The sequence below is a fragment of the Lissotriton vulgaris genome, unplaced genomic scaffold, assembly GCF_964263255.1.
Source record: "Lissotriton vulgaris unplaced genomic scaffold, aLisVul1.2 SCAFFOLD_2871, whole genome shotgun sequence".
NCBI lineage: Eukaryota > Metazoa > Chordata > Amphibia > Caudata > Salamandridae > Lissotriton > Lissotriton vulgaris.
Genome location: NW_028246312.1, coordinates 129,288 through 146,218, shown reverse-complemented (window position 1 = coordinate 146,218; position 16,931 = coordinate 129,288). Strand labels below are relative to the sequence as shown.

The window sequence follows — 16,931 nt, the reverse complement described above, 5'->3', positions numbered from 1 at the left end:
TAGAAGGGGAGGTGACTAGATGGAAACTGGAGGGCTTTACACTGGTGTTGGGCTCAAACGACCTGTGGAGAGCTCTACACCCCTTGGAGAGAGGCTTCTCTTTCTATTTCAGGGCACATAATATACATTCACGGATTGATTGCCTTTTTCACAACAGGAGATTCACATACCTGGTTTCAGGAGGTGCCATACTTGGCTAGGGGCCTTAGTGATCACTCCCACATTGGCAACATTTGCCGGCAAAGCGCCGACCCAGTCAGAGGCTGGAAAACTGAGATTGGCACCTTACCAACAGGCAGGCAGATCAAAGACTATATCAGGCCACCAAACTCTACTTTAGAGAAAACATGGCCTCTTTGCAGGGTCCAGTGGTGGTATGGGAAGCATATCAGGCCACGATTAGGGGTGCCATCATCTTTAGGGTGAGGTAGGAGACAGAAGGGTGAGATGTGCTGGGTTAAACACTCTGGAAGAAGAATTACACAAGCTAGAGTGGGAATATGCAGACAACCTGTTCACTCCCGGCAAAACAGATATGCTACTCAAAAGGGCAGAGTACCAGGCGGTCGCTAAGCACTGAGTCAAGGACATTCTACCAGGGGAAACAAAAGCGCATATATGAAGGAGGGAACAAGACGGGCAAACTGGTAATATGGTTTGAGCATAAAGACAGGTAGAGCATGGCACTCAGACATGTGAAACAAAAACTTTAGACAGTGCATGGTAGTGATGGGTTTGCCAGGTATCTGGAATCCTTTTATACACTCCACTTGTATGCCCCCCCCCCCTTTCAGTGGGTCTTGCTAGACTTCTTACGAGATTGTTCTATGAACCAGCTATGAGTGGACAGGGTGGCAGACCTGGAGTAGGATATCACAGAGGACGAGGCCTTCACAGCAATGTGTCAAATGCAATCCAGAAAGGCCCCGGGATCGAATAGTTTCCCGGTTGAGCTCTTTAAGAAACTTAGAAGGCGGACGGTAGTTTCCCTCCAGGCGGCATATAAGAAGGCATTTCATGATGGGAAACTACTGGATGGTTTGCATGCTGCAAAGGTTATTCTGATACCGAAAGAAGGTAAGCCCGTGGTCAGGCAAGACTCAAATAGGCTCATTTCTCTCCTAAATGCAGATAAGGTACTTGCAAAACTCTTAGCAAATAGATTAAGGGGAGTAATGCTGGAGCTGGTTCACCCTGACAAAAATGGGTTTATACTGGCCACTCCAATAAATTCAATTTAAGTATGCTATACAATAATTTGGCGGTTGTCCGCAGCAAGCAGATATGGAAAGGAATTACTTCCCTGGACGCGAATAAAGTATTTAATTCAGTTGAATGGCCCTACCTTTGTGGGTTATCGCTAAAATGGGATTTGGCCCCAATGTGTATGATAGGTTAGACTCCTCTACGACTGCCCTAAGGCACGATTACGGGTTAATGGCCACACATTAAGGGAATTCTACATACGCAGGGGTATGAGGCAGTGATGCCTGCTCTGGCCAATGCTGTTTGCACTGGCTATAGAGGTCATGTCGGAGTGGGAATGAGTAGATGCACCTGTTGGCCTGGTGAAGATGAAATTATCACACTCTTCGCAGATGATACTTTACTGTATCGGACAAATGCCAACCAATCCCTAGATAGACTAGGAAAAATGTTCCACATCTTTGGGAAATACTTGCAATTTGCCATTAACTGGGACAGGTCGCTGTTGTTACCGATGGGTGGGGCATAACTGGGAGAGCGTACTTCTGCTACCATTAAGGATGGAAACGTCACAATTCAAATACCTGGAGCTCTGGATAACACAAACTCAAGTCACATTTTATGAGGATAACCTAGAACCCCAGCTCAAACGATTGGATCACGAAGTGAAACATTGGCGATTGCTTCCGATTTCATTATTGGAAAGAACGGCAATGCTCAAAATGGTGGTACTCCAGAGGTTCTTATATATCCTTCAAAATAGCCCATACAAGAACAAAAGCAGGCTTGACACATTAGTCTGGATTTTGCTCTGCTCAGTTGGTCAACCTTGGATAGCCCGGAGAGTTCTCCAATGGTCCAAATACAAGGGGGGTATGGCCCTGCTAAAATATACAAAAATATTACGAGGCCACACAAGTCAATGTGGTGAACGGGCTGGCATCACAGACTCACTCTTAAAACACCACTGGGGGAGTGCTCCAAACTTCGGTCAGTGTCGATATAACAGGGGTTTCAGGGCTGGGATGCAACTGGTATGTCCCACTTGGCAGATGTCTGGGATGCCAATAGAGGGGTCCCCTTTGCACACTTAAGGAAAGAATATAAGATTTCAGACAATCAGTGACTTAACTATGCTAGACTACGCCATGCCTAATGAGAAACACCCAACCTGCTCGAATGAGGTAAATGAGAACAGGACCAGGGGGGACTAGAGGAAGATCACTGGCAGGAGATGGAGTTCCCGGCACAGGTGGCAATAAAAGCCAGTTTTAGATTGATTCTGATAAACATTCTGTTCTACCAAATAGGTAGAGTGGATACTGGGACTGCCTTTGAGGTTGTGGTTTGGAGGGCACCTTCATGCATACACTCTGGAGCTGCCCTCACATTCAATCATATTGGGAGGCGATAGGAATCTCACTGGAGGCAGCAACAGGGTTGCCATTAGAATTAACTTACCACTCCAGATACCATAAGCAACTAACAAATATGGGCTGTCTAGTTGTGAAGAGGGACCTTGCGCAGAGGTGGGGTACAGGGGTCCCCCGGACTCACCAAAACTGGGTAACTGAATGGAATTTTGTAAAGCGATGGAAAGAAACATTTCTAAAGAGCATGGATGCATGAAAAAAATTGAACAAATAAGGGGAGGATGGATAGGAAATGAAAGTAGGGGAATGATCGTAAGAACAGGGTGGGGATAGCTTTGGTCACCCTTGCCACCAGATAGGGAATACCAGGAGGAAAAGTGTTGGACATTTGTGAACTGAATAATGATCTTCGAGTAGAAGGAATTCCAGCAGGACAGATCTTTATCACTGTGGGACCTGTGCTTGGCACTGTCGTAATGCTATATTATTGTTGTAAAAGGATAAAATAAATAAAAATGTTGTTTAAAAATTTTTTTTCATGTGTAAAGCAAGAGTAAGAATGGAAAAAAAAAACATTCAACAGGCACAATATCTAATATAGGATTGCCAAGTGTTGATTTCATCGAGAAGAAAGCAATGCTTCAAGTTTGTTAAAAATCGCCTCAATGAACCTCATTTCTTGCACTAATATCCGGATAACCCACAAGGTAGCGGGGACAAAACCACCACACATTCAGCCTAAACTAACCAATGTCTGAACATACCAAACAACTCAGCAAGTAGATCTGAAGAAAACGTGTTTAAGTGCTGTAGCAGGGCGAATAAAAAGGGAGGGCCTTTTATTCCACAAGGGCTTGCATTTGGAAAATAAAAATAATTATTCAAAAAGAAAAAAAAGAGGACAATAAACAGGCAAGGAGAAAAAAGAACAAACTCAGGGCCGGCTTTATAGATTGTACGTGGCCTACCACCTGGATGGACCTACTGCCTGCTAGATCTAGAGATCATCGCTGGTCCTGTAGTAATCTGTCTTCAGAGGACCCTCTGCCACAGCTGTTCCTGTAAAAGCACCGAACATCAGGTGAGAGTCGATCACATTTAAGGCAATGGCTGAACAAACGTTCTGTCTTTTTAAAAGAAACTCCCAAGAGGGAGTCTGTTTTGAAAACCAAAATAGTCATGACCACAATTTTTTTTCAGGATCACTAGGCTTTGCCTGGCTGTACTGAACACAAAAATTAGCACCCGATTATCTGCTTAAATAGGGCAGACGGTCCAATGTTCTTACACTGATGGCTCCTACTCCGTGACAACACCGGTGTAGGTTTCCATCGGCTGGACACTTGACAGTCTACTCGACTCTATACAAAGCAGCCAGACCAACAATTTGGCAGACATCTAAATTGTTGTCCACAACAAATTCCACCGCATTTATAATGGAGTACCCTGTCCACCGAAATCTAAATTGGGGCCCCCTAAACAAGCATTCTGTCGTAGTGCAAATAGCAGGCTTCATTTAGGCAAAATAATACCCTTTTTTGCTAGTTTTGGGATCTAGTTTTACATTCAAAATGACATTATCTAACCAACATATAAAAAAAGTCGGAATACGGAAATGAAAACGGATAAAACAAACTCACCTGAATAGAGGAGTGAGGGAGAGGCTGCCATTGAGAGATCATTTAATTGGAAAAGAAAGCATTTCTAGGCAGTAATGCTGAAGACCAACACATAAAAAAAAATTAAAAGTGCATTTGCTTTGCTGGGGTTACATAATTAGAAAACACAGTGTGACATAGCCTGACATCAGGTTAAGAAAAAAAAGATGTATGTACTAAAGCGCTTTAGTGACTGAGGGTGTGAAAGCGGGCTTTGCGCTGTTGAACATTGGCAATCTCTACACAAATTCAGATGGAATTTATTTTTAGACAGAACAGATTTCACTACTGGCATCAGTCTTAAAAAATATGAAAAATCTGCACGAAGCACCGAGTTAATCTGGCTTCATAAATGCTGGTCGAATTTGACCCAGAGCCCCTGCATATTTTAAGCGAGAATGTTTTCCTGACAGATTCACAAAACTGACTCATTATTGCATACACAACAAAACATTCAGAATTGCACAATGATCATAGTGGAGTTTACTGAAAATTAGGGCTGGTTACTTGTAAAGATGACAAATCTGTTCCAAATGGACTTCAACTCTGTGCCTGGTAGACAAGACAACAATATGCTGTGTACAGCCCCATAGTAAGTTGATTCAATCAGATGTTCTCATGACTTGTTTTGTCGACAAGAAGCCCCAAACAACAAATAACTATTTCGTGACTGGTTGGTGCTTATACTTAAAAATTCCTTCCAGGTGATTAGAGCCCATTCCCTTATCGAGTATAGAATATATGCCAGTGTGCAGCGTAGAGCTCCTTAATACCAAGATACCAGTGCTTTCAAGGAATCTGAAATGATTCACTTTCTCATTTTACGTGCAATGAAAATGTAGGTTTTGACTCAAGACAGTACTATGGAAATTAAAAAAAAATACTGTAACAGATCCTTGTCGTAGAGTGTCCGGTAGTCATCTACCATGAACGGATGTACCTTGTTCATTCCAAAGAATGCCTAATTGAGAGGGTCCCCCACACCCTTCTTCCTCAGTACTCCATAAGCTTCTGTCCACTGCAACCCTTACAATTATTGAGGAGAAGACATGATGATGAACATATTACAAATCCATCTGCCGGATTGGCAAGGATTTAGACCAAAGAAAGTAATCTTGATTAGTAAATCCTAGCAATGTCGTATTTTTACAACTTCCCTTTTTCCGATTCTAATGTCCTTGATCGACGTGCAGGTTGTTCTTTTTTTAAATAGCAAAGTAGAACATTCTTGTCCTCAAAAAAGTTTCATTAATCAGCAGCAGCCATATCCAGGTGTAGCAACATCCCGCAGGTTAATGTAATCTCCGTTCCCTGGCAACGCGGCTACCCCCTCGCCATTGTCCATCATTTTTGCCACAAGGACTCTGGAGAAAAAGAAGAAGCGGGTTAGCTTTATACCCAGAGAGCGCAGTAAAGGCAAATTTGAGCTTCCCTGCTAATGTAAGACAGCGGATAAGAACACCTACAGTAGAGCACCATCCCACTGCTAGAGTCTGTTCTACAATTATGGTCAACAAATAAGGTAATAAACTATTGACCAGTTAATTGAAATGACTCAACAAACATACTTTGCAATACACAAAGTGCACTGATTAATAGACATGTTACGAGTTTTATGTACCTAAGGGACTCAAACAAGGCCGCAGCAGTACCAGAAATATGAAGCGATTGCATTGTGAGGACTGTAATAGTAAAGAGTTGCAGGCTATCATAACATATGCTTAAACTACACACATATAGCCACTTGTCCAACCTGGTACTCACCCATGGTGTATTGTCCTACACACCTTTTAATGTGCTTCATTCAGCTCCTTGTAGGAGTATGAAACAAAAACATACTTTCAAGGAGAAAAATGTGAAATTAACTAAGGTGGATTGCTTATTATTAGCAATGCACCATGAAATCAATAAGAAACAAACAAAATTAATACATTTACCATACCAAATAGAGCAAACAAAGCTTTGTTAAAAAATAATTTATTTATATTAAACAATATATAGTAACAAATTCACATGCATTTGTACACCAATCAACAAAAAAATATTCAAAATATAAAATACCACACTCCAAGCAGGCACCTGAACACCTAGCCTGCCAGTTGGCTGTGGCCTTTGGTTCCTGTTTGTGCCAGACTGATCTAGTGACACCACCGCTGCCCAAGTTTTCCCGCTCACTTTTCCCACCAGCAGAAGCTCTACCCACTCCAGGACCTACTTAATGCAGGCCACAGTGTGACCGCATGAGTAGGCAGCTTAACCCATAGCCTGCCACTTGCCTGTGACCTTCTGCTTGTTTCAGACCGATCCAAGACACCACCGCTGCCCTGAGTTTTCCACCGGAGTTTCCCCACTAACCAATCTTCCTGCCAACTGAAGCCAACCCACCCCAGGACCTACTTAATGCAGGCAGCAGCGCACCTGAATCAGTAAACACCTGGTCACAAATCCTGCCACTTTCCTGTGGCCTTCAGTTCCTGCTTGTTCCAGACTGATCCAATGACACCACCGCTGCCCATATTTTCCTAGGTTGGATTCCCCACTCACAGTTCTTACTGCCATTAAAAAGACTGCCCACTCCGGACCTACTTCATGCATGCCGCAGCGTGAATGCTGAGCTGGTGCATCACTGGAGCACCAAAAGCAAGCCCGTCCGTACCTGGACCATGGCCTCAGCATGACCCCTGGCCCTCCCCCCACCTGAAGACACACCATTGCCGAGCTCTACACCCTCGACCCAGGATTCTGCAACAAACAGTGCCACCGTGCCCACCCATGCTCCACGATAGGACTTTTCACCTGCACCCATTGCCACAGCACACATACCAGCCTACCGACCAGTCCCAGCCCCGAACACACTACAGACACAACCTAAACACACTACAGACACAACCTGAACAAAAACACCTACTGGCATGCACCCTTCTTAATACATGCTCCTTATGCAAGCATTCCACCAAATCTTCCTCACCGAGACCTGGCTCAACTCCACATCCACCTCGGACATTGCCACAGCGATCCCCGGCGGATATAAAATCACTCCCAGAACCGCAACAACAAGCCAGGAGAAGGAAAAGCCATCATCCAGAAAAAGACCATACAGTGCACCACCACAGACATCACCACCACCATCACCATCACCCCCCATGGAACATCCCAACAACAAAGCTCCACACTGACTACAAGACAATCATCAGAGACATCCTTACATACCGACCCCAAGGCCCATGCTCCAGCTTCTGCAACCCCATGGCAGACTTCATTGCGCCTCTAGTCTTTGACTCTTCGGACTAAATCTTCCTCAGCGACCTAAATTTCCACATTGACGACCCAAACAATAACACTGCACACCTCCTCGACAGTATGAGCAGCCTCAGATTGGCCCAGATTGTCCACAACCCTACACACACACCACAGGACATATGCTGGACCCCATTTCAACTCCAGCAACAGCGTCAAATAGAGACATGTCAGAGAACTCACATGAACTGATCACTACATCATCCAGTTCAGCATCTCAGCTCAGCACTGCCAGCCCCAAGGCGACCAGCGCCCCCAACGGTGGTGGAACAAAATCTCAGAAACCAGCTGGACAGATGTCCTCAACACCTCCAACCCTGCTACCGCCACCAACCTCAAACAGGGAAGTGAAGAACTTCAATGCCCAGATCACCAATTGCGCCAAGTGTAATATCCAGAGAAAAGCCTCCAAAAAGGCCAGCTGGTACACCCAAAAATGAAATGAGATGGCACGTCAGCAAGGACAGCTCCAACCGGGCAGCCTTTAAGAGCTAACTCAACGTTTACCACTGCCTGCTGAAGGCAACAAAGAAGACAGCCCTCACCGCACGCATCGAAACCAGCGCCAACAACAAGGAACTTTTCAACATTGTTAAGGAATTCTTGAATCTGGCTGTCAATGAAAACAACATCACACCCTCACAGGAGTTGAGACAACCTCACCAACCCCAGCAAACTCAAAAACAATAGACTAATCTCCCTACGCCCATTCCCAGCAAAGGTACTGGAAAAGATCATCAACAAGCAACTCATGACACACCTGGAGCATAACCAGCTACTCGGCGACTCCCAGTCTGGCTTCCACAGTAACATCACCAAACCTGTCCCGATCTCAGTGACCATCATCATCTGAATCCTTCTCGACAAAGGAGAAACAGCAGCTTTGATCCTCCTCAACCTCTCTGCAGCCTTCGACACAGTATCCTACCACACGCTGATCGAAAGTCACTACCACATCGGAATCCAAGCGAAAGCACTCAAATGAATAACCTCCTTCCTCACCAGAAGAACCCAGAAGATCCACCTCTCACCTTTGAACGCAAGGAGATCACCTGCAGTGTACTCCAGGGTTCATCCCTCAGGCCCACTCTCTACAACACATGACCCCAGTTGGCCAACATCACCAGATCCCACAATCTCAACATAATTTCTTAAGACGACGACACAAAACTCATCCTCTCACTCACCGAGTACCACCAGGACTAACTTCCACAGATGCATGAAAATCATTGCTGACTGAATGAACAACAACTGCCTGCAGCCGAACACAGACAAGACAAGAGTACTGATCTTAGGCAACAGCAGTAACGACTCCTGGTGGCTATCGGACCTAGGAATTGCACCCACTCCATCTGAGCATACCAGAAAACCCGGAATCATGGACAACAAGCTCATTTTGAAATCACAGATAAACGCCGTCTCCTCAGTCTGCTTCCTCATTCTGTGCATGCTACATGCACACAAAAGATGCACTGTGACACATGCACTCATCACCAGCCGACTGGATTATGGCAACACCCTCTACATAGGAATACAGAGACTTAAGACCATACAGAATGCTGCAGACAGACTTACCCTCAGCCTTCTCTGACGAATCCACATCACACCGCATCTCAGGCATCTACACTGGCTTCCCGTAGAGAAGAGATGCCAATTCAAGTTGCTGACCCAAGCACACAAGGCTCTACACAATCAAAGACCCATCTACTTTAAAAACTGCCTGAACTTCCAACAACGATGGCGGAGACTACGCTCCGCCTTCCTTTCACTTGCCCATATTACCCACATCTACCAAAGCAGAAGTGGAGGATGCTCCTTCTCCCACATTGCAAAAAAGACCTGGAACAGCATTCCCAAGCAACTCTGAACCATCACCTCGCTTCCAGATTTTAAAAGACCCTCAAGAACTGGCTGTTCGAATAAGCCTCCAGGACCTGCAAGCACCTAGATACCCTAGTCGGTGATTAGCTGCACTTTATAAATCCGGATTGTTTATTTGAAAATAAAGCTTGAAATGGAATTGAGGTAGATTTTCAGAATGAGTCCATTCTCATCAATGGAACCAATTTAATATGGGGAATCTGCACAATTCAAATTGAAAAGGTTATTTATCCTACAAATAATACCACTAAAGAAAATGTCCAAAATATGTGTGTCAAGGGTGAGAGTGTTTCCTAGATATGTTGAGGGCCACCCCTCTACTCTATCTTTGACACCAGACTGAACCGATGTCTCCAAAGAGCTTTGGTACTGCATTTTCTAGTGCACCCACAGAAGTTTCCACCTATAATGGACAGTCTTCTTATTTTTGAAGGCTGACCAGTTAGAACATTCCTGGCCCCCTCACCCCCCTGGTAGGCAAAGGCTACAGACTCTATGCTGGTCTGACCACAGGAACTTGGGGATGCATTTAGGGCAGAACTGGAAGTGCATTATCCCCCCCAACCATGAGTCATTCTCATATGACCCAGACCTCGAAATCTTCTGGTCAGGATCAGTTCTGAAGTGGTTGACGGTTGTCTGGTGTCTTGCAGGAGGTGAATTAAGTCCTTAGAGCTAAACAATGGACTTTCTTAGCACAACGGCTCCAGAGCTCTAAAAAGGGCACATCCCGGTGGCACATCATTTTTTTTTAAACAGTCTAAGGTTGAGTCTGCATGGTTGAACTGTGGGTGTCAGGAAGGGATCACAAGTTAACTCAAAATTGAAACTGTACTTACAATGTCTGCACCTAACACAAGATGTTAGGAATGTGCAAAGCATGTCAGCTACAGCAGCAATGTGGATGCGGTTAGTAAATTCTTGATGATCAACCAATCAAAAAGAATAAATCACTTAGGTCATTTTCCAGAGTGTCTTGGAAAATTTTTGATGAGGACCCTCAGCCACACAGACAGCAGCAATATATCCTGGTTCTGCGCTTATTTGATTAAGTGGGAAGAATCATTATAGGGTCCTGGCACCGGAGTGTCCCGTTCTCCAGGTGTTCATCATGCTCCACCAGGAGGGAGACAGTCTTGTGTGCGACAGTCGTGAGTGGGAACAGTGTTGTAATAATAAAAAAAAAGTATTAAAAATATCTCCTCTCTCTGTAGTTTGCTCTTATTTTCACAGGAGAGGGATAAGGTTAAAAAAAGTGGGCGGTGCCTAATTTGATAATTATAGGTCCAAAGCACCTGGTGAGTGGACGGTCAAAAAGTTTCAGCCTGTGTCGACCAAAAGGGTCGGATGGCTTTCTACAGGACCAAAGGATCCAGCGGTGTCAAATTTTGAGGGATTGTGTATGTGATATGTAAGGTGAGTGAATCACTCACCCTATTAAAAGGTTGTATTTAATGCCTGTTATGGTCATGTGGTAATAGGCCTTAATTTGGTCTATTGCTTGAATCTATAACCCGCATTTCAGTTGCATGAGGCCGGCACAGCGGCTTGCAATCCAACACAGCAGGATTGGGTAACGCAGGCTAAAACATGTTTACCGACCACTCACTAGGTACTTTGTACCTATAATTAAATCAACTAAGCACTCAGGTGCCAAGACTGCTATATAGCCCACATGAACATTAACTTACAAGGAAAGGTTACAGGATTTCTTTACTTCGTAAATTACCCATCAAAAGTAATGCATGCATGGTAAAACAACTCAACTGATGCCTTTTTCACAAATATTTAGGTCCCATTTATTGATACAGTCAGGATATCATTCCCTGCCTTGTTAAACAGCTTTTAAAGAGAAGTGAAGCGCACAGACAGCAGAATGGCAACAGAACTTTGTTATTCAAACTAAGTGGATCATTCAACGCAACCCTGTAATCTTTCGTCATGAGGTGACGTTCAGAGAGGAGGAAATGGAATAGAAGAATTTGCCAACAGCCACTGCTTGGAGGGTTTGTGGTTGGAGAAGGCTCCGAACTCTGCATCCCCATTGGGGTCTACTGTTACAGTGCCTATGGCTGTAGGAACGGTTATTAAGCATTTCACTTAGACCATAATATTGCGTTGCTTGGAGCCACTCATGAACGAATGTGCTGGCTCATCAGTTTAACTTTGTCATTTGGCCAAATGTTGAGGTTTAGAGAAAATCACATGATCTCCCTGTGCTTCAGAAGCTCAATTTGGAAAAACATATCAACAAACTGAGTGAACAACATTATTGAGCACTCCATAAAAGTGTGAACATCACAACAATCTGTATTGAACAAGCATTGTGTTAGACTGCCCAGGGAGGTCTTTACAGAGCCTTACAAAACATTTAATTTAATTAACATCTGTAAAACAACTCAGCTTTCTTACAAACTGCACCCTAGCCCGAGACTCACCTCATTGATTCATTGATATTCTTATTCTCTTTTACTGAAGTTTCTGTCCAGCCAATGAACAAATTTTCCCTGCTGAAAAGGTCAACCTCATCCTTTGTCATAGCCCAAGGGGACAGGTCACACTATAAAAAGAACAAATCACATTGATGGGGGCAGACAGGTGATAAGAAATGCATGTGCTTTACAAATCTTCAGTTCCTTGCAACACCAACCAAAGGCACATCTTTCACACTGGAAAAAATATAATTTTTCTTACTGTCAATAGCTCGCTTTATCGAATCTGGTTTATGTGCATTACTTTCCAGGCAAATCAATCAAAGTTTGACCAAAAATGTGCTATATCTAATCTTTGGGCTTTCATCATGCCCATCAATTTTCATTGGTTCTTTAGACTGCCTTTCAAAATTCCTTTCTTTTCATTGGTGAAATGTTGCTATTTGTCCCGCCTTTGGGAGTGTTTTTCATTTTCATGGCTACTGCCCCTGTTACATGGCTACTGCCCTCGTTACATGTCCGCCTTCTCTTTTGTTTACTTATGGTTTGTTCAGCGCACTCTTTGAGTTGGTCCTCCGCCGTTTAAGGCTGGTTTTATTTTTTTCTGACCGTTTTTGTTATTGTTTTTAATTGGACTATTCCTACTGTATGTGCTCACCCGATCTTGTTTGAACACACTCAAAGGGAGTTTAATCATTGCCATAGCACAAACTGGTATTTGTGATTTTGGTTCCATTCCGATCCATTATATATCATTTTTTTTTTTTAGTAAACACAAGAGTGCTGGCGTCACAACCCAAACCTGATTCCAAAGTTTCTAAGTCGGCAGCTCTGTACATTACAACACATCTTCTATTGAGGACTCAAGGAATTTGTTATTTAGCGGTGTTCCTCATGCAAGTCTCTCCCCTGCATTGCTCTCTGTTATCTGCCTCTTCCACTTTCATGCCCTTAAAAAAGCTGATGCTCGTTGAGCAGCGACCTTGCATTTTACAACCTAAGCTCAACACAGCATGAGACTATTTCTGTCTGGCTGAGATGCTGCTACCAGAGATGAGATGGGCCGATGAGTAGACGCTGCATAAAATTAAATGGAATACTGCTCTCCAGCCTAATTCTACCCCTCCAGCGTTCTTTTAAGCTGCTTCACTGCATTTACTGTGCCCAGGTTCTGCTTCTCTTCTTCCTCCTGTCCCCTTCGTGCTCCTTCAGGTCTGTTTCTCTTCTCCCTCTGCCTCCCCCCGGTACTCATTTCCAAACAAGATGTTGTACAGGCAAGGGCTGAATGCACTGGAGACAGGCAAGATGAGGTTTGACTCAATGGGTAAGTCCTACTGGGTTTTATAAATGCTAATGGTTAGTGAACGACTGCCTCTGGCATCCACAAGACTTGCTGTGTTTTGAAACTGGATTCTGAGGCCACATACTGATCAGATCACTTTAGTCGAGACCCAGGTGATCTGAGGAAAAAGCTGGCAAGATTGTGCTGTGGGTGAAATAGTGGTGTTTGTTCTATTTTTGATGCGTTCAGAGAGAGATGAGCAATTTGTTGATCAGATTTGTTTATGGTAGAATCTGAGGGATGACCTGTAGGGGCTTTTGTCTGTGTTGTCGTAGGTCTGCCAACATCTATGTTTAAATTACTTGTAGTGGCGTTTGGCGAGACTTCTATATAACAACTTCATTGTGGCCTAGTCCTAGGGGCCTTGGATGGGGCCAGGGTGTTTGACGTACAAGGTGATCCAGGCGTTGAAGTTAGACAATCAGTATTTGTAGAGCGCTACAATTCACCCGAGGGAGTATCCAGGCCCTTGGGTGCTGCCTGTTGAAAAGCCAGGTCTTGAATCTCCTCCTGAAGTCCGCTAGTGAGGATGATGTAAGGAGGTGGAGTGGAAGGCCATTCTAGAACTTGACGGTGAGGTAGGAAAAGGAACATCCTTAGCTGTGACTTCAGCATATGTGCGGCATCTGTCCGAGGGCAAGAGAGGCGGAGCCCAGGTCTCTGGATGGCTGGTCGAAGTTCAGGCATTGGTTCATGTATGCAGATCCTTGGTCGTGGAGGGCTTTGTAGACATGCATCAATATCTTGAATTGGCATCTTTTATGGACGGGGAGCCATTGCAGGTTCATGAGGGGAGGGGTGATGTGGGTTACATTTTAGCAGGTCCGATGATGAGTCTGGCTGCTGAGGTCTGTATTGTCTGGAGTCTTCTCATGAGCTCAGTCGTAGTTCCTACCTAGTACATTGCCGTAGTCCAGGCAGCTGGTGATTAGGGCTTGAGTGACGTTTTTTCTTGTGCCGATGAGGAGCCATTTAAAAATTGGTCGGCGCAAGTGGTGGCGGCGAAAGCAGGCATAGGAGACTAAGGCGATCGGACTTTTATTTTTTTAAACAGAGTTTTATAGAGCGCGAACTTGACCCGAAGGTATCGGATGGAGCGCTGTAAATAGCACCAGTTGCGTTACATGAGGACATTAATTTTTGTTAGGCACGGAGAGATTAAGTGACTTGCCCAGAATCACAGGATGTTCAGCGTCATTGCCGAGACTCGAACCCGGTTCTCCAGATTCAAGGTTCACCGCCCTAGCTGTTAGGCTAACTCCTTTCCCCATTTCATGGTGAGTTTGCAGTCAAGGATGATGCCAAGAATTTGGGCTTGGGCTGGCGGTGTGGGAGTGGGTCCGAGTTTGGTGGGCAACCAGGTGTTAGTCCAGGGGGATGTGTTGTTGCCAAAGATAAGCACTTCAGTCTTGTCAGTGTTGAGCTTTAGACAGTTGGCCTTCACCCAGTCTGCGACATTCTTCATGCATTTGTGAAAGATTTTCTCCGTGGTGGTGGGGTCTGCTCAGAGCGAGCAGATGAACTGGGTACCACTGGCGTACGATATAACATTGAGATTGTTGATTCTGATGATGTCTGCTAGCGGTGTCATGTAATAGTTTAAGAGGGTGGGGCTGATGGATGAACCTTGAGGGACACCGCAGATGGTATTCTTGGGTTTGGAGGTGAAAGGAGGGAGGCAGTTTCCTTTGTCATAGCCCAAGGGGACAGGTCACACTATAAAAAGAACAAATCACATTGATGGGGGCAGACAGGTGATAAGAAATGCATGTGCTTTACAAATCTTCAGTTCCTTGCAACACCAACCAAAGGCACATCTTTCACACTGGAAAAAATATAATTTTTCTTACTGTCAATAGCTCGCTTTATCGAATCTGGTTTATGTGCATTACTTTCCAGGCAAATCAATCAAAGTTTGACCAAAAATGTGCTATATCTAATCTTTGGGCTTTCATCATGCCCATCAATTTTCATTGGTTCTTTAGACTGCCTTTCAAAATTCCTTTCTTTTCATTGGTGAAATGTTGCTGAGTTGTTGAGTATCCCTCCTCTTGTGTTTCCCGGTCGCCGTCCCTCGGAATTTCAACCCTCCTAAACGTGGGTTGAGCCACAAGCCCTGAAGAGTCGTGTTGACTCACCATAACACGACGAAACACGTGTCGGCTGAATGTGGACTAAACCTTCGGTTGTGGACTCATTAAACAACCAACTTAAAAAGAAAAATACTCAAGATTCTGCTTCTGTCTATTGTATTTCTTTCTTGTTACACTTGAATATTCCTGTTTACACCTTGTTGTGAGTGCGAGAGCATTGCTGTTTTATATGCTGTGAAAGTCCCTAGATTTTCTTTTGGACGGTTAAGGGCTTTTCCGTTCGCTCTTCACGCACCACTCACCTACCTATTTGTTAAATACTCCCTAACGTAATAATCTTAGGCAGAGCGCCCTTAATATCTGAAATCTCCTAAAAAACCCAGCAAAGCCGTTACTTCCTGGAAAATGGTGTTTATATGTCTCTCTCTTTTTACAGTTAATGCATTTTATCAAGTGAGCTATTTGACAATAATTGCGAAACAAAATGCAGTACAATGTCCGTTTTCTCTCTCTAAAACAGACATTTGAACAGCTTGTAAATGAACAGTACAATTAGATCAGAAATTATAAAAACGGTTTTCTGTAATTCAGAAGCGTGATGCAAATAAATATTTAAATTAGAGGAAAACAAATCAGAACACTCTACTTGGTGATATGCAAAGACAAATATCTGCAGAACTTTATTTCCAAACATTGTACACTATATAGTTTTAAAACCACATGTCAGTGACACATTCTGTGGCCATTTCAATGTTAAAACTGCTGATTCCAAATAACAGTTGGATGCTTCTTTATGCTTTAGTAATGCATTTATTAAAAGTGATGGTTTTTAAACTTTATGAGAGAGACATTCTTGGCCAAGCCCAGATGACAATGCATTTAATGAAATCAGAGGCAAGTCTGCAGTCAAGCGGATGTAATATGTGGCTAGATTTGCATTCTACATGGAGCCAATGTTTAGCCTATTAAATCAAACAAAAGTGTTTTCTGTAGAGCAGACATGTTGAACTAGCGTATTTGAAGGTGCTTTCATATGTGATAAAGATTAAAATGGCGTCTCAGTGCTTTACAATACTTGCCCAGGGTCAAGAGGATTATAATTAGGTCGAGTAGATTATTTAAGTCACTAAACCTGCAGGTCTAGTAAAAATTTTTGAATTTTTCGAGCCCTAGAGACCATTAACAAGTACCACAGTTTTGATCGAAACCCAAGAGGGTGATGCAGTTCTCACTGTGCCCTGGGCTTTGGTTACTCTGCGCCCTTGTGCGCAAGAGAAACCTTTGTCACAGCGGCCGGGATGACACATGGACTTTCCCTGTACATATTCCATTTTCCCCAAATTCTTTCCCCCTTCCGGGAACAGCCTCTACTTTCATACACTGTCTTTTCTGCCATCATGTACCAGTCCAGATCTCTCTTCCAGGCCCCGAGAGTTGGTGCGTGCTCCGCCCCCCACAATCAAGCTATTTTTCGCTTAGCTATCATCATGTCCAATGTTACCCAGGCCTGGTCAGCCCGCACTAGGTTGGCGGCCTTCCATTCATTAAGATGGCACAACTTAGCAGATAGTGACTGGGTCACACCACAGACCTCATTCACACACGGCACCACCATTTCCAAATAAGACTGAATCTTTGGGCATTTCCAA

At 44.0% G+C, this 16,931-nt stretch overlaps 1 protein-coding gene across 1 annotated transcript in view; it reads right to left on the bottom strand.

Moving 5' to 3' along the window:
• Positions 1-4,239: 4,239 nt before the first annotated feature.
• Positions 4,240-16,931, bottom strand: part of LOC147665996 (ras-related protein Rab-29-like) — a 95,820-nt gene continuing 83,128 nt past the window's right edge. Inside the window, exons 4-5 of the mRNA XM_086949340.1 lie at positions 11,854-11,975; positions 4,240-5,601 (exon numbers count right to left, since the gene is read on the bottom strand). Of these exons, the coding sequence (XP_086805466.1) occupies positions 5,490-5,601; positions 11,854-11,975 (234 nt within the window). The 3' untranslated portion in view covers positions 4,240-5,489. The remainder of the gene's footprint in view (positions 5,602-11,853; positions 11,976-16,931) is intronic.